At 36.0% G+C, this 18,220-nt stretch overlaps 1 protein-coding gene across 1 annotated transcript; it reads left to right on the top strand.

Annotated features, from left to right (window-relative positions):
- Positions 1 to 18: 18 nt before the first annotated feature.
- LOC134743091 (aminoacylase-1-like) lies at positions 19 to 8,744 on the top strand. Its single transcript, XM_063676409.1, has 9 exons — positions 19 to 179; positions 3,492 to 3,661; positions 4,396 to 4,567; positions 4,877 to 5,023; positions 5,449 to 5,519; positions 5,905 to 6,021; positions 6,723 to 6,818; positions 7,162 to 7,295; positions 7,851 to 8,744. The coding sequence occupies exons 1-9, from the start codon at positions 98 to 100 to the stop codon at positions 8,053 to 8,055; spliced, it is 1,194 nt and encodes a 397-aa protein (XP_063532479.1). The 5' UTR covers positions 19 to 97; the 3' UTR covers positions 8,056 to 8,744.
- Positions 8,745 to 18,220: the final 9,476 nt, after the last annotated feature.

Below are 18,220 nucleotides of genomic sequence, written 5' to 3' on the forward strand. Positions count from 1 at the left end.
CTAGACGACGTAGGCTGGTATATATATAAGGTGCGGAGTTTGAATCTGCTATCATTTCTGCCCTAGAGCTCTGAATGAACATAGTACACCTACAGCCATGTCGTATGCCAGTAACCCGGCCATTGCAAACTTTGTGGAATATCTGCAAATACCGAGTGTACAGCCAAACATCAATTATGGTAAGCAATATCACGATATTTTATTTTAATTACTTATTTGTAAAGCATACAGAAACAAATAAGTGGGAGATAAGGTTGCAAATATTCAGTTAAACGTTGACTTATTCCTTTAACAGTTCTCACTAATGAAAACAATATTATATTGTACAATTAGCTATATCTGCATTTAGACATAGAGTTAGACCAAGCTAAGTTGGCAGCAATTTTGATAGCACTGACTGTGCAAGTGTTATTTATACGTCATAATTTCACAACACAGGTTTAAAAAAAATATTACAAAAATGGAAGTACAAAGGCGAACTTATCCCTGGATCTCTTCCAGCTAACCTTCGAGTAGACGAGTAGAAAAATCTAGTCAGGTCAGATAGACAAACTTACAGTTTGATGTGTAAAATACTTGCATAGACTGGGCTATCAAAATTACTGCCAACTTAGCTGGGTCTAACTCTATGCAGTATTTGTTATTTATTACAATAATAATCTTTAAAATGATCACTCCTTCCATATGTCTTCCAAGATCAAGTTGATATGCATAACAAATTCTGAGGTCTGCTGTTTTTAGAGGAGAAGCCATTGGGTGCTTTTATACCTTATCATGGTCGTCCACAGCAAGGACCGGAAAACCCCTCTTTACCTATCAATTTGGTAACCCAATCAATTCAGTTACCTTATCATTTGGTAACACTATCATACTGTTACCTGGTTGTAACGGTAAGTTTACTGAAAGGGTAACCTTAACGTTTAACTGAGTTAATTTCAAAACCCCATCACGGTTAATAGGTTGGTTGCTTAAAGGTTTACTAGTTTTGCTACATTTAAAGTAGCTTTCTATACAGTCTTATGTGCCGTCAGTAAATTACCATACCCAGTAAATTCCCATTAATCTGTGGCTGTATGATATATAAAAAATTATTTTTTTGGCATTTATTTTTATATGTATTATTTCTGTATTTAGGTACTTTTTTTTTATTATTTTTTTATTTTTTATTTCGTTTGTCGTTTATGTTGTTTATTTCATTTATTAATTTATTTTATTTTTATTTATTTTATCTATCATATATATTTTATTCGTTTTATTTATTTTATTCTTTTATACCTGAATTTTATAATTAGTTTATATTTAAAAACATTTTTTTATTGATGTTATTAGGCTAAATCTTGGCTAAATTATAATATTGACCACTAAACAAATATGACAATAAGCGAAGTTACCGGCAAAAACTTTTTTGTGCTGGAGGTTAACTCGATCTAATACGGTTACCGAATCAAACGGTAACCAATATGGTAAGGGTTTTAATAACCACCTCTAAAATAACCCTATGGAAACCCCCGGTTAAGGTAACCGGTTCCGGTTCCTGGTCAACAGTAATGAGTCATTACTGTGGACAACACAGCAGAGAACCAAAGATTGTATGCAGATGCTTTTATACTATCATAGACAATATCATACGTGATATACTGTTAATCGACACGACACGATAGTATAAAAGCGTCTGCATACAATCCCATAAATTTACATCCCCTGCCGGGTTAGCGCATGATTGGCGCGACAGTATCTCGCCGCGAGATAGACTACCCGTCCCTCTTTAATTAATGCAGTTAGAAAAAGACGGGCAGTCTATCTCGCGGCGAGATACGGTCGCGCCAATCCTGTGCTAGCCCGGCTGTTTGTATGCCGACACATTCCTTTCCACCGTAAGGCCTTTCTTCGCACCGCACCGGCACAGGGCCTACTGCTGTGCGTTACGATTAAATCGTGTCGTTACCATGGGCGACACGATGTAAGCGTCTCATCTTTGAAAAAAAAAATGAGTAGAGTAGATCTGCATAAAAAACACCGGCTAACGTGCGTGACGGACTCGCGCTTGAAGTTTTTTTTAGGGTTCCGTACCCAAAGGGTAAAAACGGGACCCTGTTACTAAGACTCCACTGTCTGTCTGTCTGTTACCAGGCTGTATCTCATAAACCGTGATAGACAGTTGAAATTTTCACTGCAGTTGATGTAACTGTTGCCGCTATAACAACAAATACTAAAAATTAAATTTGTACGAACTCGCACTCATGTCCGGTTTTTTTAGTTTTGTTATGAGTGACGAACTCGTTCCCGCCAGTTGAAATTTTCACTACAGTTGATGTATTCTGTTGCCGCTATAACAACAAATACTAAAAATTAAATTTATACGAACTCGCACTCATGTCCGGTTTTTTTTAGTTTTGTTATGAGTGACGAACTCGTTCCCGCCAGTTAAAATTTTCACTGCAGTTGATGTATTCTGTTGCCGCTATAACAACAAATACTAAAAATTAAATTTGTACGAACTCGCACTCATGTCCGGTTTTTTTAGTGTTGTTATGAGTGACGAACAAACAGTCATGTCAGTATTTTGGGTATACATATTTCAAATTTAAAGGTCTGGATCTAAATCCATCAAGAATTGAAGAGCTCCCCAATTCCTCATAAAACATGGGTTCAGCAAGCAAGTAAGGAAGTAAGTAAGGTTTGGCATGTATTTAACAGATCACTTTTTTGTCACATTTTTGTCAAGGTCTTATGAAATTCATTACATTATGTCGGTTTATAGCATTAGCTATAGATATATATAACTTATTACTGTCAATAAACAAGGTCTAGTTAGGTGGCAGTAACCCTCAGGATGTGCACCATTTGGCCTGTAAGATAGGGCTGACGTGCAACCAATTGAGTTTATCCTGGCACAATTGAATAATGAGAATAGTGCCCACTTTTGATAGTGTCAAGATAGGTATCTCAATGTTTTATGCCACTTCAAGTGACGATATCTCAATCAGCGAAGTGTCTACAATTTGGACACCAACATCTTAAAAATATCATAGGTAATTAAGTCACAAAAACCTAGCCGCTGCTATCCAATCTAAATTACGCTCTCATTTTACTGGCATGCTCCCATACGTGATATTCTTTTAGCAACGAAAACTAATACCAGCCATAGATATTTTGTTACTTAATTTAGTGTTTGTACCAAACTTTACGTTATTTGTGGTATTTTCTATAAAAAGGGACCTTATTGTCGATGGCGCTGACGCCATTATAAACGATGCTCTGATATAAATACAATGCCGCGCGTCGTAAGCGCCATCGACAATAAGGTCCCTTTTCATTGAAAATGCCCCATTTCAGCATTTCGTCTTAAAATAAAAGCGTATCTTCAATTGTATTGGGGCTTCTTTGCGGCGGGTTATTGTGACTCTTAGACATAGGCTGGTGTGATCTTCAACAACTACAAAAAAAAGTATCATCTTTATGCATTCCTTATTAATATTTATGTTATTCAGATGCGTGCGTAAGTTTCCTGAAAAAGCAAGCGTCATCGCTCGGTCTGGAATTTGTAGTTCATGAGATCGTACCGAAGAAGCCAATCGTCATTTTAACATGGCGAGGTTCGGAGCCGGCTCGTCCTTCGATACTGCTGAACTCTCACATGGATGTCGTGCCTGTATTCGAAGTTAGTATTCTATAAGTACCACTGAACCCTGGACCGGGGTTCAAATAAAAAAAAAATAGGTACTCTGGCGCAGCGGCCCAAAGTGTCTTGCTGGCCTCCAACACGACTGCTCGCTAATAAACATCCACCATAAATAAAAATTTGCAAATCAAAAAAGTACCTTGACGTTTATAAATTAAGAATTGAATTTAGATTGTCATTTCGCGGTTCGCGTCCGTGGGACTCGGAGGATAAACGCCATATTTGTTTACCACAACCCTCAAGGGTCTAAATTTGTTAAAGTTACAATTGAAAGTTGATTCACTTTACTAACCCGATTTCGCATCGATCGGATGCGAGGGGTTAATTTAACTATTGGAAGGGAGGGAGATAAACTGTTTCATGGTTCATGACCCGACCACGGGACGATAATAAGGTTAGTGATATTTAGTGTCATTAATCCGTTTATAGTACATTTAAATTATCGCGGTACTCTGATTCCGATCCTATAGTTATGAATTGGGATTTATGTCTGACGATTATGAGGAGACCGCAGCTGCAGTAGGATATTTAGATGTGATATACTCAAATCTTAATCTAGTCGTAGTCAGGCCAGGATCACACAGTGAAACTAGCAATAGCACAGAGCTTAAGTTGCTTTAAGTTTAAAAAAGTTTTTCGCTGTTATCGTATACTTACTATTATAACAGATCTACCCTATGTAAACTAGTGGTGACCATCTGTTATTATTGCAGAAAAGTTGGTCATACCCACCCTTCAGTGCTCACATCGATAAGGACGGAAAAATCTTTGCCCGTGGCTCTCAAGACATGAAATGCGTTGGTATACAATACCTGGAGGCTGTTCGTAAACTAAAGGCTGCCGGAGTGCAGTTAAAGAGGACTCTTCACATCACATTCGTTCCAGGTAAATAGTAATCCCATCAAAAACATTACATGTAAAAAGATGCAAGTCTCGCAACGCAGTTCTCCTACTACAAAAAAGTTTTGAGATGTAATGCAAGTATATAAACTGAGTAAACTATCATTTAAAACATATATATAAGTATAAAGGAAAATGTTATTATCAACATACTAATTAAGATACCGTGTCTGGATGTTTACTGAGCCATTATTAAACGAGTACTTTCATTGTTTGAACAAATACTGTTTCGTCGAAGATAAATAATTTATCTTTATTAAGAGCAACGTTTTGAGTACTGTGTAACTTTTGCAGATGAAGAAATTGGGGGTCATGATGGCATGATGAAGTTCGTGCATACTCCTGAGTTCAAGGCGTTAAACGTGGGATTCGGGTTAGACGAAGGGATCGCGAGCCCTGATGAAGAATTTATCTTGTTCTATGGCGAGCGTAGCATATGGCGTAAGTTTTTAAAATCCAACAATTTTTATTAAACAAAAAATCGTTATACAACATTAATATTATACCTAAGTTATTTAAAATATGCGATAAGCGCTGCGATTGAAATTTAGTGTTCATAGGTGTAGACGGTGTAGTAGGTTTAGACCCAATGATGACAGTAGGTGTTTAACTTTTTACCCGACTGCCGAGGGTTATGTTTTTCCTATGAATTATAAATCCAATCTTGTATGTATGCACGTAAGTTTTCGTACGGTCCATAGCTTTTAAATTCGTCTCAGGTGTGAGAGATATGCATAGGCATTATTAATGTAATTGTACTCGCTTTTAAATGTATTTACTATTTTTAGACACGAGAAAATTAATAATTTCTTGTACATACATACCTATTATGTGACCCGAAATAAAGAAATATTATGTATTTTTAGAAATTCACGTTCACTGCCCTGGAACGCCCGGACATGGTTCCCTCATTCTTCCGAACACGGCTGGTGAAAAGGTGAGAAATGTTATACTACGTTCTCATTCTACTAAATATGCTTAGTAAATGACCCAAGTGCGATTCGGACTCGCGCACGAAGGGTTCCGTACCATTACGCAAAAAACTGCAAAAAAATCACGGTTGTTGTATGGGAGCCCCACTTAAATATTTTTTTATTTGTATTAGTATTATAAAATTTCAACAGGCAGCGGAGTCTTAGTAATAGGGTCCCGTTTTTACCCGTTTTGGGTACGGAACCTTAAAAAGGACTTATAAACTGCCATAAAAATATGTTTGGTTATTTATAAGACCATAAAGCCAGGGGTTTAAAAGTTAAGACGTTAACAGTGTTGGTGTTGCTGTTAGTTAGTATTTTTTTTCACCAATAATGTTTATTTTATAGCTGAGATACATCATCGATAAGTTTATGGATTTGCGGGAACAACAAAAACGCATCCTGGAAAGTGACCCCAAACTAACAACTGGAGATGTGACCACGATAAATATGACGCAGATCTTTGTAAGTTTATTCTATTACCTTTTGTATGTCACAAGATTATAAAGTACCATAAAACCACCCAACTATTGTCCTTATTCTCCCAAATATGGCCCAAATCTAACTAATATCGTCGTTTAGGTGACAATATTATTTCCATGACGAGTTCTAAGGCGAACTATTTTCATAAATGTTAATATGCAAGTGTTATTTAAACGTCATAATTTCATAGAAGATTGACGTTTAGAATAACACTTGCAAAGTCTGGGCTATCAAAATCGCTGCCAACTTCATCATCATCATCATCATGTCAGCCGATAGACGTCCATTGCTGGACATAGGCCTCCCCCAAGGCTCGCCACTCCGACCGATCCTGTGCCGCTCGCATCCACCGAATTCCCGCGACCTTCACCAGGTCGTCGCTCCACCTCGTTGGAGGCCTACCGGCAGTTCGTCTTCCGGTCTGCCAACTTAGCTTGGTCTAACTCTTTATTGGAAAAATTTGAGAAATTATTGAGCAACGTGCGATTTATTTTCAAGCTGACCACTTAATTGAAAATGGTAAGTGGCCAGAAGCAATTAATAAATTTGCACTCCTTTTAAGCCGTTTTATTTGTCATTTTAAATCAGACAAAATGTTATAAAGAACTACCTAGTAGTAAATCTGTAAAGGACAATATTTTCGTTAAATTCAAAAGCTGACCAAATTGTATTTTCTTCAATAGGGTGGTGTGCAATCAAATGTCGTTCCCGAAAAACTAAGTGTGGTTTTCGATATGAGGCTGGCTATTACCGTCGACCATGTGCAATTCGAGAATATGGTAAGCCTAATTTCTAAATGAAATGAATAACAATCTGAATAATAATTTATGTACAAAATTTATTGTGGTAGGTATGTTGATATATATCAATTTAAAGTAGACTATCAATACTACCATATTATAACTTTTAAGTGAGATTATGATATACCTATTTTTCATATATAAAAACTTGGAGCACAAATACGCAATGGGGAGCAAAGTAGACACATTTTATTTATTTCTTATTGTTACTAACATAATGTTGTAAACATACATGGATTCCTGGTGTCTGAAATAAATATATTCAATTGTTCATTATGACGGTAGTAGAATTTTTTTTTCAATTGTTTTGCTTATTTCTCAGATCAAACAATGGTGCCAAGAAGCCGGGGAGGGCGTAACTTACGAGTTTGAACAGAGAAACGACAAGGTGGAGTCCACCAAACTAGACGCGAGCAACCCTTACTGGGTAGCATTCAAAGCTGCCGGCGATGAGATGTAAGTATCAATAGGTTTTTTAATACCACGTCGGTAGCCAACAGGCGTACGGTCCGCCGGATGGGGTTTTAAATTGCCCGTTGCCGACTCTTTAAAAACCTGTACACTCCTTTTTTGAAGAATTCCACCCTATAGCCCCAATAAATTACGTTAGTTACAGAAATTATACTTAGTAATCTCTAAACATTTCAATTGACAATTTCGTATGTGGGACAAAGGTCAATGTGATTATTGGGAATGTTGACCTGCTTAAAGTTGTAAAGTTGTTGTTATGTTGTAATTGTAGACAATAATCCATTTCTCTACCGTTTGTTTATTTAGTAGTTGGTTATAGTCTATAGCTCATAGAAGTCTGTAAAATTCACGTATAGATGACGAATAGTACTGTTTCTGTTTTTGCTAATCAAAATTGTCTCTTATTACCGAGCAAGACAGACTAGAGAAAACGGTCCGAAAGAGAGAATGAAACCACAGGATTGTTACTCACTCGCACTAGTACTATTGACTAACTGTATGACACTCCTGAATATCTACATATCTTTGGTAAAATTTCAGGAATATTAAACTGGACTGCAGAATCTTCCCCGCTGCTACGGATAGTAGGTACGTTCGCAAAGTTGGTATCCCCGCCCTGGGATTCTCGCCGATGAACTATACCCCAGTGCTGCTACATGACCACGACGAGTTTCTGAAGGCAGACACCTTTTTAAAGGGCATTGATATATATGTTAAACTGATAACAGCTGTCGCTAACCTATAATTTATGCTCATTCATTCGAGGCACTGTTGACCACCCTGGGTATTTTATATAACACGCAATAGTAAACTTTAATAGGATGTTTTAAGGTTCATTTTATATTGTAATCTTTGTCGGTTATGGCTGTCAAAAGATTAAGAATAAGTGCGTGTGGTAAATAGCTTCTTTTGGATAATAAACCTATAGGTTTAATTATGTATGTAATGTCTACAATGTGCCTTATTATCATATGGATTTTATATCATTATTGGACTACTTGTACTGTAGTATTTATTTACCTATTGACGAAAATTAATTTGTAATTTTTTATGTTGTTGAGCAAATTTTGTTACTCTAAGTACGTTGTCAGTTGATTTCCGGTAAGAGTTAATTAATATTTAATGTAACACATTTCGTAAAGAAGTATATTTGTATAGTTCAGGGATCTCCAAACTGCGTCCCGCGGCCCGGAGCCTGGAAGCCTGGCCCGCAAAAAGTGCCAAATTCTATAGAATTAGACCCGCAGAAAGGAAACAATAGCCTGGCCCTCTGCCCTAAAAGTTTGGAGGCCGCTGATGTAGTTAGTGATTAATTATACCCGACATGTTATCTAGTATTACGTGGTTTGTTTATAGCCGTATGTAAAATTACATTTTTACAATTAGGTATATAATTTATATATCATCAAGTTCTTTAAGCATATTCATTTTATATATGATTTTATATATGATTCATTTACTAAGACAATAATGAATGAATGAATACCTACTGAGTTAATTCGAAAAAACTTGCTAAATGTTTTATTTCTTGATTTATTTATAAAAATGCACGTAAATGAAACTAATAACTTATTGTGGTCTTCCATATAAAACTAATTAATATTATTTCATGTTAAGTTGAATGCATTTTATTTGTTAATATTGTAAATTTTATTAAACGATTTATACACCCCTTTGAATTAGTTTTTTTTACCTAATATTAATCTATTTAAGTAATCACGATGTGAGTATTATATTCTTTGATCACGATTAGGTAGAATACCAACTCCGCCAAGCCCGTAATACTGCCGCCTTAAGGAGAAAAACCATAAGTGACAATTTTTGCGAAATTGAGTTATTGACACCCTCGAAATCAGGAAGAAAAATGTGATTTTTCTATCTAGCAGTTATTTCTTTATCTCTAACAGGTCAAGATTTAGACAAGCATAACTACACGCCATTTTGGTAAAGTTAGTTCCTTTTTGAGAAAGAAAAAGCATAAGTATATATTCATAGACAGAAAAGTACTAAAGTGACGACTTGTGTTTTTTTCCCTTTTGTGTTGAATTTAAGCCCAACATCTATTTTATAAGAAGAAAAACCATAGTTTAGTATTACATAAAATTTTTATGTAAAAAACCCTTAAGTTGACTGAAATGTTCATTTTTGTTAGTAAAAAAATATTATTAGTCATAACTCTTGGAACCTAAAAAAACATAAGTTGCACGTTATGTTTTTTCTGTCTCGTATGACTCTTCCTTATGCTTTTTCTGCTTAGTGTCGGTTTCAAAAACAGTGAACTTGTGGTTTATTTCTTAAACATTGTTGTCAGTTATGCTTTATCAGGCTAGTAGGTAGTCCCCCTCCGGTCTCCTCAAAGACAGATTTCGGGCGGTTCACTTGGCGCGCGCGGCTTGATCGGTTTTTTTCCTTTGGAAGACGTTGCGAGTACGACGCAGTAAGCACGTATTAATACTCCTGCCTATTTTGAAAAACATGAGAAGTGTTAACGTGTATTGGTACCGCATTCTGTTTCAACCTTAGATTTTAATACAAAAGGACATTTTTGCAGGTAAAAATTTTGGCTCGGCATTTGGTTTCAGTTTCAGGGTTATATTTGCCTTTTTAAAACTACCCCAGCCTGGTTCAAATACAAAAGAGCTCTTTTTTTATTTTCTCTAGATACGCCTAGCTGTTTAGTTGGAACATCTCGACACGCGGCAGCGTGTCCAGCCAAGTTAAAAGAAAAAGCAGCAACCGTGTGTAATATTACACAAACCATTTCAAGCTACTTTTGACCCCTTCATAACTTGAAACCTTTATATAACCTGCACATATGAAAATTGGCACATTTATTCAAGCCTATTATATTTAGCTTGTCTAGAATACGAAATTTGGGTTGGTGTCGCGAATATCGCGAATCGGCTAATAGCTGCCAACGTCATGGAGTAGATGGCGCTCGTAGTCACGTTTAAGTGAAATAACCGCTTCTAGGTTGTTGTGATTTTTAAGGGTAAAACAAGAGGGTATACGCGCGAACGACAGTAAGAAAAGGAGGTTGTGTGCGAACAAAGCTACGGCAAGAGTGATATTTGCTTTAGGATCTATTCAAGGAGTTTCTAATGGTGTTATTAGAATAATGAGGTGTCTATTGTAGATTGTGACTAACATTCATTGTGATATCAGTATTCAGAGTGTCAACAGTGATCCGAGGGAATTGTTCATGGCTAATGTAAGTGAAGTTCAATCATAATTATACGAAGGGTTTCGTCCCAAGATATTAGTAATTTAGAATTATAGAACACATTGTAGTTACGAGAAAGTGTAACCACTCATCATATGAACTTAAGGTAAACTTAGTGTGCGGAAAGGGGTCGCTATAAGGGGAGGTTGGAGGCGACTATGAAGCCCAAGTAACCAGATGGATAATCAGGTTTAACTCATGTTATACGTAGGTAACAAAGTAGGACACCAGCAATGAATTATCGTCATCTCACTAACGTCCAGGCCTCGTATAGGTATGCAGTATGTTTACATATCGTTTTTCCAGTATCAGTAAAGGCATCAGCTCATTCAGTAAAGGCATCAGCTCATTCGATAGGTTAATAAGTATAGTGAGCTTGACGACATGGTGGAGATGCTGGGATTTTTTATGCACTCACTGTTATCATCATCAAATGTAACGTATGTTTCTCTCTAACAGATGAAAAGTCAATTTTCTTACGCATGCACAGTCAACAATACTATTAGCTTAGCACCTTTGCATACAAATTTCTATGCAGGGGGTAGTTTTTCTCTGCAGCTGACTGTAGAATTAAAGTGCTAAATTTTTTGGCTTGTTCAGTTCAATTTAATGTTTTATTTCAGGCATGAAGCCCATAATATTTATGTAATCCTTTTCTTGCAAAAAGGCGTTAAGCAGGCGATAATGTTAGTAGTTAACCGGAACACATAGGCAATTAAGTACCTACATTTTATTAAACATTCTTGCTCTTTGATCTTTGGTATACAAGAGATTGCAAATGTCAGTAGGTATAAAAAAAATATAGTTTTTAAAAAGTAAGTACCTAACAAAATACAAACACTTTCTTGGTATATTATTTAAATGCAAAATACAGTGAAACCTGGAAAACTGAGATTTCAAGGGATCTGTGAATTAGTCTCACTTTAACAGGTATTCCACTTACACAGTTTTCTCAGATATCCAGGTTGAAGAAAAAAAATGTGTCTCATTTAAAGATGGTCTCAAAAATACAGGTTGGTTCAGTAATACCTGGAGGTGAGATAATTAAATGAAACAACCGTTTTTTGTAAATATTAAACAAACAGATGTAATCTTTAGATATAGGTAATCACAAAAAGGTAACAAATCAACAAAAATAATCAAGTTTCCGTTTGTTGTACACAGAAGCGAATCACTCAAAGAAATCTGTCATTTTAGTTTGTCTTTGGGAACCATCAGCACTAAGATGTTTTCAATGCAATAAATTATATCAAATATATACTTATTTCATCGCGTGGCTAGCCACTCAAAATCGGATATTGACTGTTGTATTTCACGTATTGATGAAGGCTTAAGGCTTCGTTTCGGCATATTACAAATATGTACTCATCTCATTATGCACAATAAGCCAAAGTCCGAAATTTGCGAGTAGACTGAGAACGAAACGGAAATTTATTTTCGTCCTACATAAGTCTCAGTAAAAGAGGTTAAAACCACTCACTGTCTCAGTTATAGAGGTAATTTTGACGAAAAAATCGACAGGACCGCCCAGGTCCCACTTATTCCGGTTTCACGTAGTTTCAAAAATTCTATTTGAAATACAAAATACTAAAATGCTATCTTTAATCTTTGAAAACAATATTAATCAATCAGTTCTATAGAGTGCAAATTTGAAGTTGATTCCTCGTGGTAAGCAGTAGGATAGAATTTCAAGTTATGGTTTTGAAGTTATAAACTTTTAAAAGCATTAATTTATATTTTTAACGTTTTACAGCCAGTATTTGTTACTGGTTGATTTGATAAAAATGTTTGTTTCACCAGGGCAGCAGTTTGTTCTTAACTCACGTGCCTTGAAACCCTAGCAGCGCTCAGGATTCCACTTATTCAACCACTTGTTACGCTCGTGGTCATGTGCGACATTATTATGCAGATTCAACATTTCTATGTTATAAGAATGAGAGTGGCAAAGATTGTCACATCAGAAAAGATCATCTACATACCTACTAAAAGGTATCAGGAAGCATTCGTAATTAGACATGGTGAACGACCCTGTTATGGGCGTGGCATCAGGTCTGGTATATTTTCTATTACTTCGGGATCTAGTTAAATTGGTGATATACAATATTTTGTGAATTAGATCGCCTAATCATGATGTTCTGTGCCAAGTTCATTCTTACCGGATTGCATGCTTTTCTATAACATGCATTGCTTGCATAATACCCGCTTCATCCAAATTATCAGCTCAGCCCTGATTTAACTAGTCGTGCGCGCAAGTGTGGTGAATTCAAAAACAAAATAAATATATTGCGCGTCTTTATATGAGACGAACGTATCATGTTTAATGTGTTAGGTATAGGAACTAGATTCAACAATATATCGTTCCTTATACTTATATGATCCGTACCTACATATTCTTTTAGAAAGAAACAAAATTTGTTTTATGTACAAATATTTATGTTTAAAACAATACAGTACAAATAAACTTCATTAAACTATGGTACACAACAGGCGGTCTTATCGTTAAAGAGCGATATCTTCCAGACAAACAAACCGGGCTATTATAATTGTATCTTTTGCGCATCCATATTTTCACTGAGCTAAACTCAGAACCATTTAGTTTAATTCGAAATTCGAATTTTACCCTTTCACCTCGTTTGAAGGACTAGAACAACTCATATCATAAGAGATGTTAATATGGAATTTCATGCCTCGATGTTGTTTGTTGTTACAGTTGTAATTGTACCTAACGAGTTGGTTTCTTAGAAGTTGGTATCATTTAGTTGTAGTAACCTGTAATGTGCCTGAGTAAAAATGCAGAAGCCAATTGAAATCAGATTACAATTTGATGTCATATGTACAATGCACATGGCTACCCAAACTCAAAGGACCAGAACCATCACTGGGACTCAATCAGAATCGCGCAGCCATTCCGACTAATGGCACCAGCAAACTGCCAAAAATGGATTTAACAGTAGTAACATAGGTACTCAATTGGCATGCATGATATTTCTGCTCTGAAAGAATAAATGGTTGAAGCATGACGCACTAATTATTTTTAAATAATATTCACTTTATGGATTGCGTTTAATCAGCGTTACATTAAGGTTCCAAAAGGTTTTCTCTTGATGTAGCACAGCACAGTATCTCGATTTATTCCCAATTAACATTCCAATCTAGAGATTGTTATAAGAGAATCAGTAATATCAACTTGGATAAAACAGTAAATGACAAAGGCAAATCTGTGGTATAAATAAGCGACCGCTAATATGTTTGCAGCGAAGCAATACACTTTACCCTAAGGTATAATGACTTCCCATTATTATTGAACCATTGATTCTTGATTCTTAGTATGGAAAGTCCATAGATTAGCGATTAGATAAAGATTAACTAAACTTCTGAATTGTGTAAAATGGAAATGAAAATATTTATTGATAACAATTGTTACATGTTGTTGTTGTTGTTGTATGTACCTATGTACATGCGATGACCCAAACGTAAAGGGTTAAAAATGCTAAACTAAATAATTATTGAGAAGGTTTCAAATGGAAGGCATACTGATTGAATGGGCTAGTGATTTCTATATTATCTGCTAAATGATTTAGATACTTCTAAGTACACAATACATACTTTAATCTAATTTAAGGTGGTAGATATTTGTTAAATGAATTGCGAGTAATACATAAATGAATTAATGTCGCCTACCCAATCGAGTATACTTGTCGTAGATGTACATAGGAGTATACGAACCTATATAGGTATTCATAATAATTAAAGAGACGGTAGCAAGACCATGGTGGAAAAGTTTCTGAATTAGAGAGGAAATTCTCAAGTATTCGGTTATTTTAATAAACGGGATAACAGAAGGAATTCAGATAGTATTTATTTAATCGTATGGCATGTTATACATTGAGGCCAATCACAGTGTAGCCTTGAGGGTGCCAAGCCAAGCAACCAAGTCAGGTGTCAGGGTGTTCAGGTCCTCAGCAGGCTCAAGGCTCAGGCTGATTCTCAGCCTGTTCAGGCGGCGTCAGATTTTCCGTGGAAGCTCAAACCCTTATGGTTTTTTAGTCGGGTCAGATATATGACTTTGCCGAAGCAGACCATTCCGCTTTCCACCTATCCGAAATGTTAAAGCTGCTCAGGCTCTCAGCTGCAGCACAGGTTCAGATAGTACCTATGTTGTATAATATTATGTTTGGAAACATTAAAAAGGACCTTTAGTGAAATTAATCTAACTAAGTAAATATTATACATTATTATTAATTATTTTACTATGCAAAAGTCTCAGACCATTAAACCTATAAAAGTATTATGATGGTACCTACCACATTGCAAACTAATTAATATGATAACGTATTTTTAACAATGATAGTAATTATTGTCTCAGTCCGTGCAAGTAGTTCTGAAATTAAATAATGGCCTAATGACAAAGATACAAGAGTAATGTTTCAGAGTATTTACCTATGTCTTACGAAAAGGAACACTAGGTATTCGATGCATGTAAAGCGAATGGTGGGGGAAGCCGAAACGATCGCAGCGCTTGATGTGGCCAAAAATGACAAGTTTGCAAGCAGTGTCAATTCCCATACTTTTCAGTTAATTTGTTCACGTTTTTTGCTTAAAAATCATATTTACGATAAAAATGGGTCACGATAGGTGTTGTGTAGTAAACTGCAATAATACTAGAGCTAGACGAAACAGTAACAGTATATTTTCAACACTTAGCTAGAAATTAGCATTTTATCTATCTCAACACAGAGTTCTGCTTAGATGTCAATACAATAGTATGGCTAATACAGAATGTACCAACATTAGGTGATTGTAATATTAGTTATAATGCCTGTTATTGAAAACCAGTCAAAAGCATACTTTTGGCACGTAGGGTTGTCTGTCGTCTTTCACAACAGACATTGTGATGCAAGTGAACATTATTTTTAACATATAATGTTTCGATTTAAACCTGTGAAGAAGGGCTATAGGTAACTTCAATTAAGTATTAAACTTTTTATGTTATAGTAAAAGGAAGATAATATTTTAATCATGGGCCAAATAAGTATTGGCGTATGAACGTGACATCAACTGTTCGCTTGTTTATCAGATTTAATCAGATTGATATATAAAATGCAGGCTGGAGCTACACATAAATCAGGATCACAATTAAAATCAGATGTCATATTACTCATATTATAAGGAAGTGCGATATCCTTCTTCATTAATTTTAATATTATAATATTGCCCTAAAATATCGTATTGTTCAGGACGTGGTAATTGTTTTATGTACGACTACTACAGCAGCAATGATCACAAGACTGATTTATCAGTATTATTCGTTGCCGTATGTGTCACTGTGAACAGTTGGACACCTGTACTGTGTGGTTCTTCACCAGTGCTCTTTAAGCCGCTCTTTCTTGGGCTCGGTGTAGGTATGCTAGCCTGTAATGTGACTTTGTCTTTAATATTATCTGTTCGCCCAACGTGTGGCCATACGTCCATCCCTACGCTTCCTTGCCATGTGGCCAGTGATTATGAGCTTCTGCAGACTACATGGTCCTGTTTTGCCTCGATAGCCGCAGAAACTAAGTACGCGATGGGTACAAACAGTGGATAACCTCGGTTTGACGTTGAGTTCATCGAAAGTTGGTGCAATTGCACTTAGTGCGTTCAAGCATTCATCGCCAGCACCACATCTCAAATGCATCTTTCCTATGATGGGTTTCAGTTTGTAATGGTCTAGGTTTCGGACATGTACTTACAGAAAGTACGAGAGAATAAGGCGTCCGCATTAGTCTTATCCTTGTTTTATGTTCTCTGTCGAGTCGTTTCACTGCAGAAATCAGAAATTATTTATATGCACTGATACAGTTTGGGGATGTTACAATACATTTGTTTTACAGTTCATGTATTTAGCTTGCATGCAAGCGTGCAAATTTAATATCAATAAAGTTACACACAATAAATCTAAATTAATATAAAATGTCAAATAGAAATACTTAATTGAAAAAGTTAACATAATGGGCATATCACAATACAATTGTATTACAATTATATAACTACTTATGACTAATTTGAATACTGCTGGTATTCGAGATACGACTGCCCATCCCAGCCATCTACAGCTTTGGCCATCTGAGCTCTTCTGGCCATGCTTTGGTCGCAGGCGCCATCGTCGCTTATTTAAAATCCCAAGTAAACCAACCTCAATTATCCTCAAGCCTCAAGAATAAAATAAAATTCTGGATCGACATTCATCAACTTCGTCTTATTTCTATTGATCCTAGGGTATGGATCTGGTCTGAATCCTGAGTATGGACTAATTACTGACATGCTTAATTTTTGAAGCAGAACCGCAAGTTATTTTCCACAGACACTTAACCTAATATAGTCATGTCATCTGCAAAACGGAGGTTATTGGTTAGCTGACCACCAACTCAGACATAGACACCACCCTCACAGCCTTCCTACTCATTATGTACACACCGATGTTAGTGAACAGTTGATCAACTATAAAAAGATAACGTGAGGTGGTCTCCTCATTTCGCTCATAACCCTGAACATTTTACTCCAGTTAAGGAAATCAAAAGCCTTTGCGAAGTCAATAAAGCACATGTCCATAAAGAGTATACAGACGCTGCGCCAAAATTGCCACACGTTGAGTATTTGCTACCGAGTTGTGATGTGAAAATTCGTGAATAAAGGAAACAAAGTGGATCAGTTTGATAGACACAGCAGTTAAAATACCGTAGTACGGGAAGTTGGCGATTATTACACTTAATTTAAGATCTGATCGATTACATCAATTAAGGAATAGGCATGTAAAGTCGTAATTAATAGGCACCTCGGATGTACAGTATATGTATTACTATTGCTATGCTGTTTCTACGGTCCTTAGCATGACTGATTATGTACACGGGGATGTAACGCAGTAAAAAAGAGTTGTTTTCAGGTTTTGTAATTAATTAAAAATAATGTAGGTACTTAGTTTAAATTATTTGAGTGTAGCTTAGGTTAAATGCATTGATGGCTTTTAGACCTAATAGAGGCTGACGATTTGACTGTACCAACTTATTTAAACCAGATTATCTCACACCAGGCGAAAAATAAAAGCACCAGAAAATGATTAGAGAAATGAAAACCGCAGTTATTTTGGCCACAATAAATCAGAATGAACTGACATCACATCACTTGTTTTGGATTTGACAGTCCGAAATAACAGCCTGATTTGGCAAGTCGGTTGATAATCCTTAGCTTAGCTTAATAAAAAAAAAAAAAAAGAATGTGGCTCTTGTGAGTTGTAGATAGGTTCTATTTTACATTCTGATTTGTGATCATATGAGAATAGCGTGTTTCTTCCTTGGATTGGGAGGGCTACCGGATATTAAGTAGGTACACCCAGAGATGGATATGTCAATTACTTAGGTATAATAGATAAGCGAATAGATTAAAATACTTGACATAGTAGATTACTGCCAGTAGTATTCAGTAAAGAGAAGTGGGAACTTAGGTTACATACACTTCCCGGTCGGATAAGACGGTCGCATTTGTCTGTGTAATAACTATCAGTGCTTATAAAAACGTGGGTTCAGTTCGATCACGCGGTTGACGCGGTGTTTAATAAAGTTGCAGTTGTTTAATTATACACGCAAATTATGCTGGTCATTATGTTTACGTCTGCTGTAGTAAAAGTTGTGACACTTGAAGTAGTGAAATA

This window comes from Cydia strobilella, chromosome 1 (assembly GCF_947568885.1).
Source record: "Cydia strobilella chromosome 1, ilCydStro3.1, whole genome shotgun sequence".
Taxonomy (NCBI): Eukaryota; Metazoa; Arthropoda; class Insecta; order Lepidoptera; family Tortricidae; genus Cydia; species Cydia strobilella.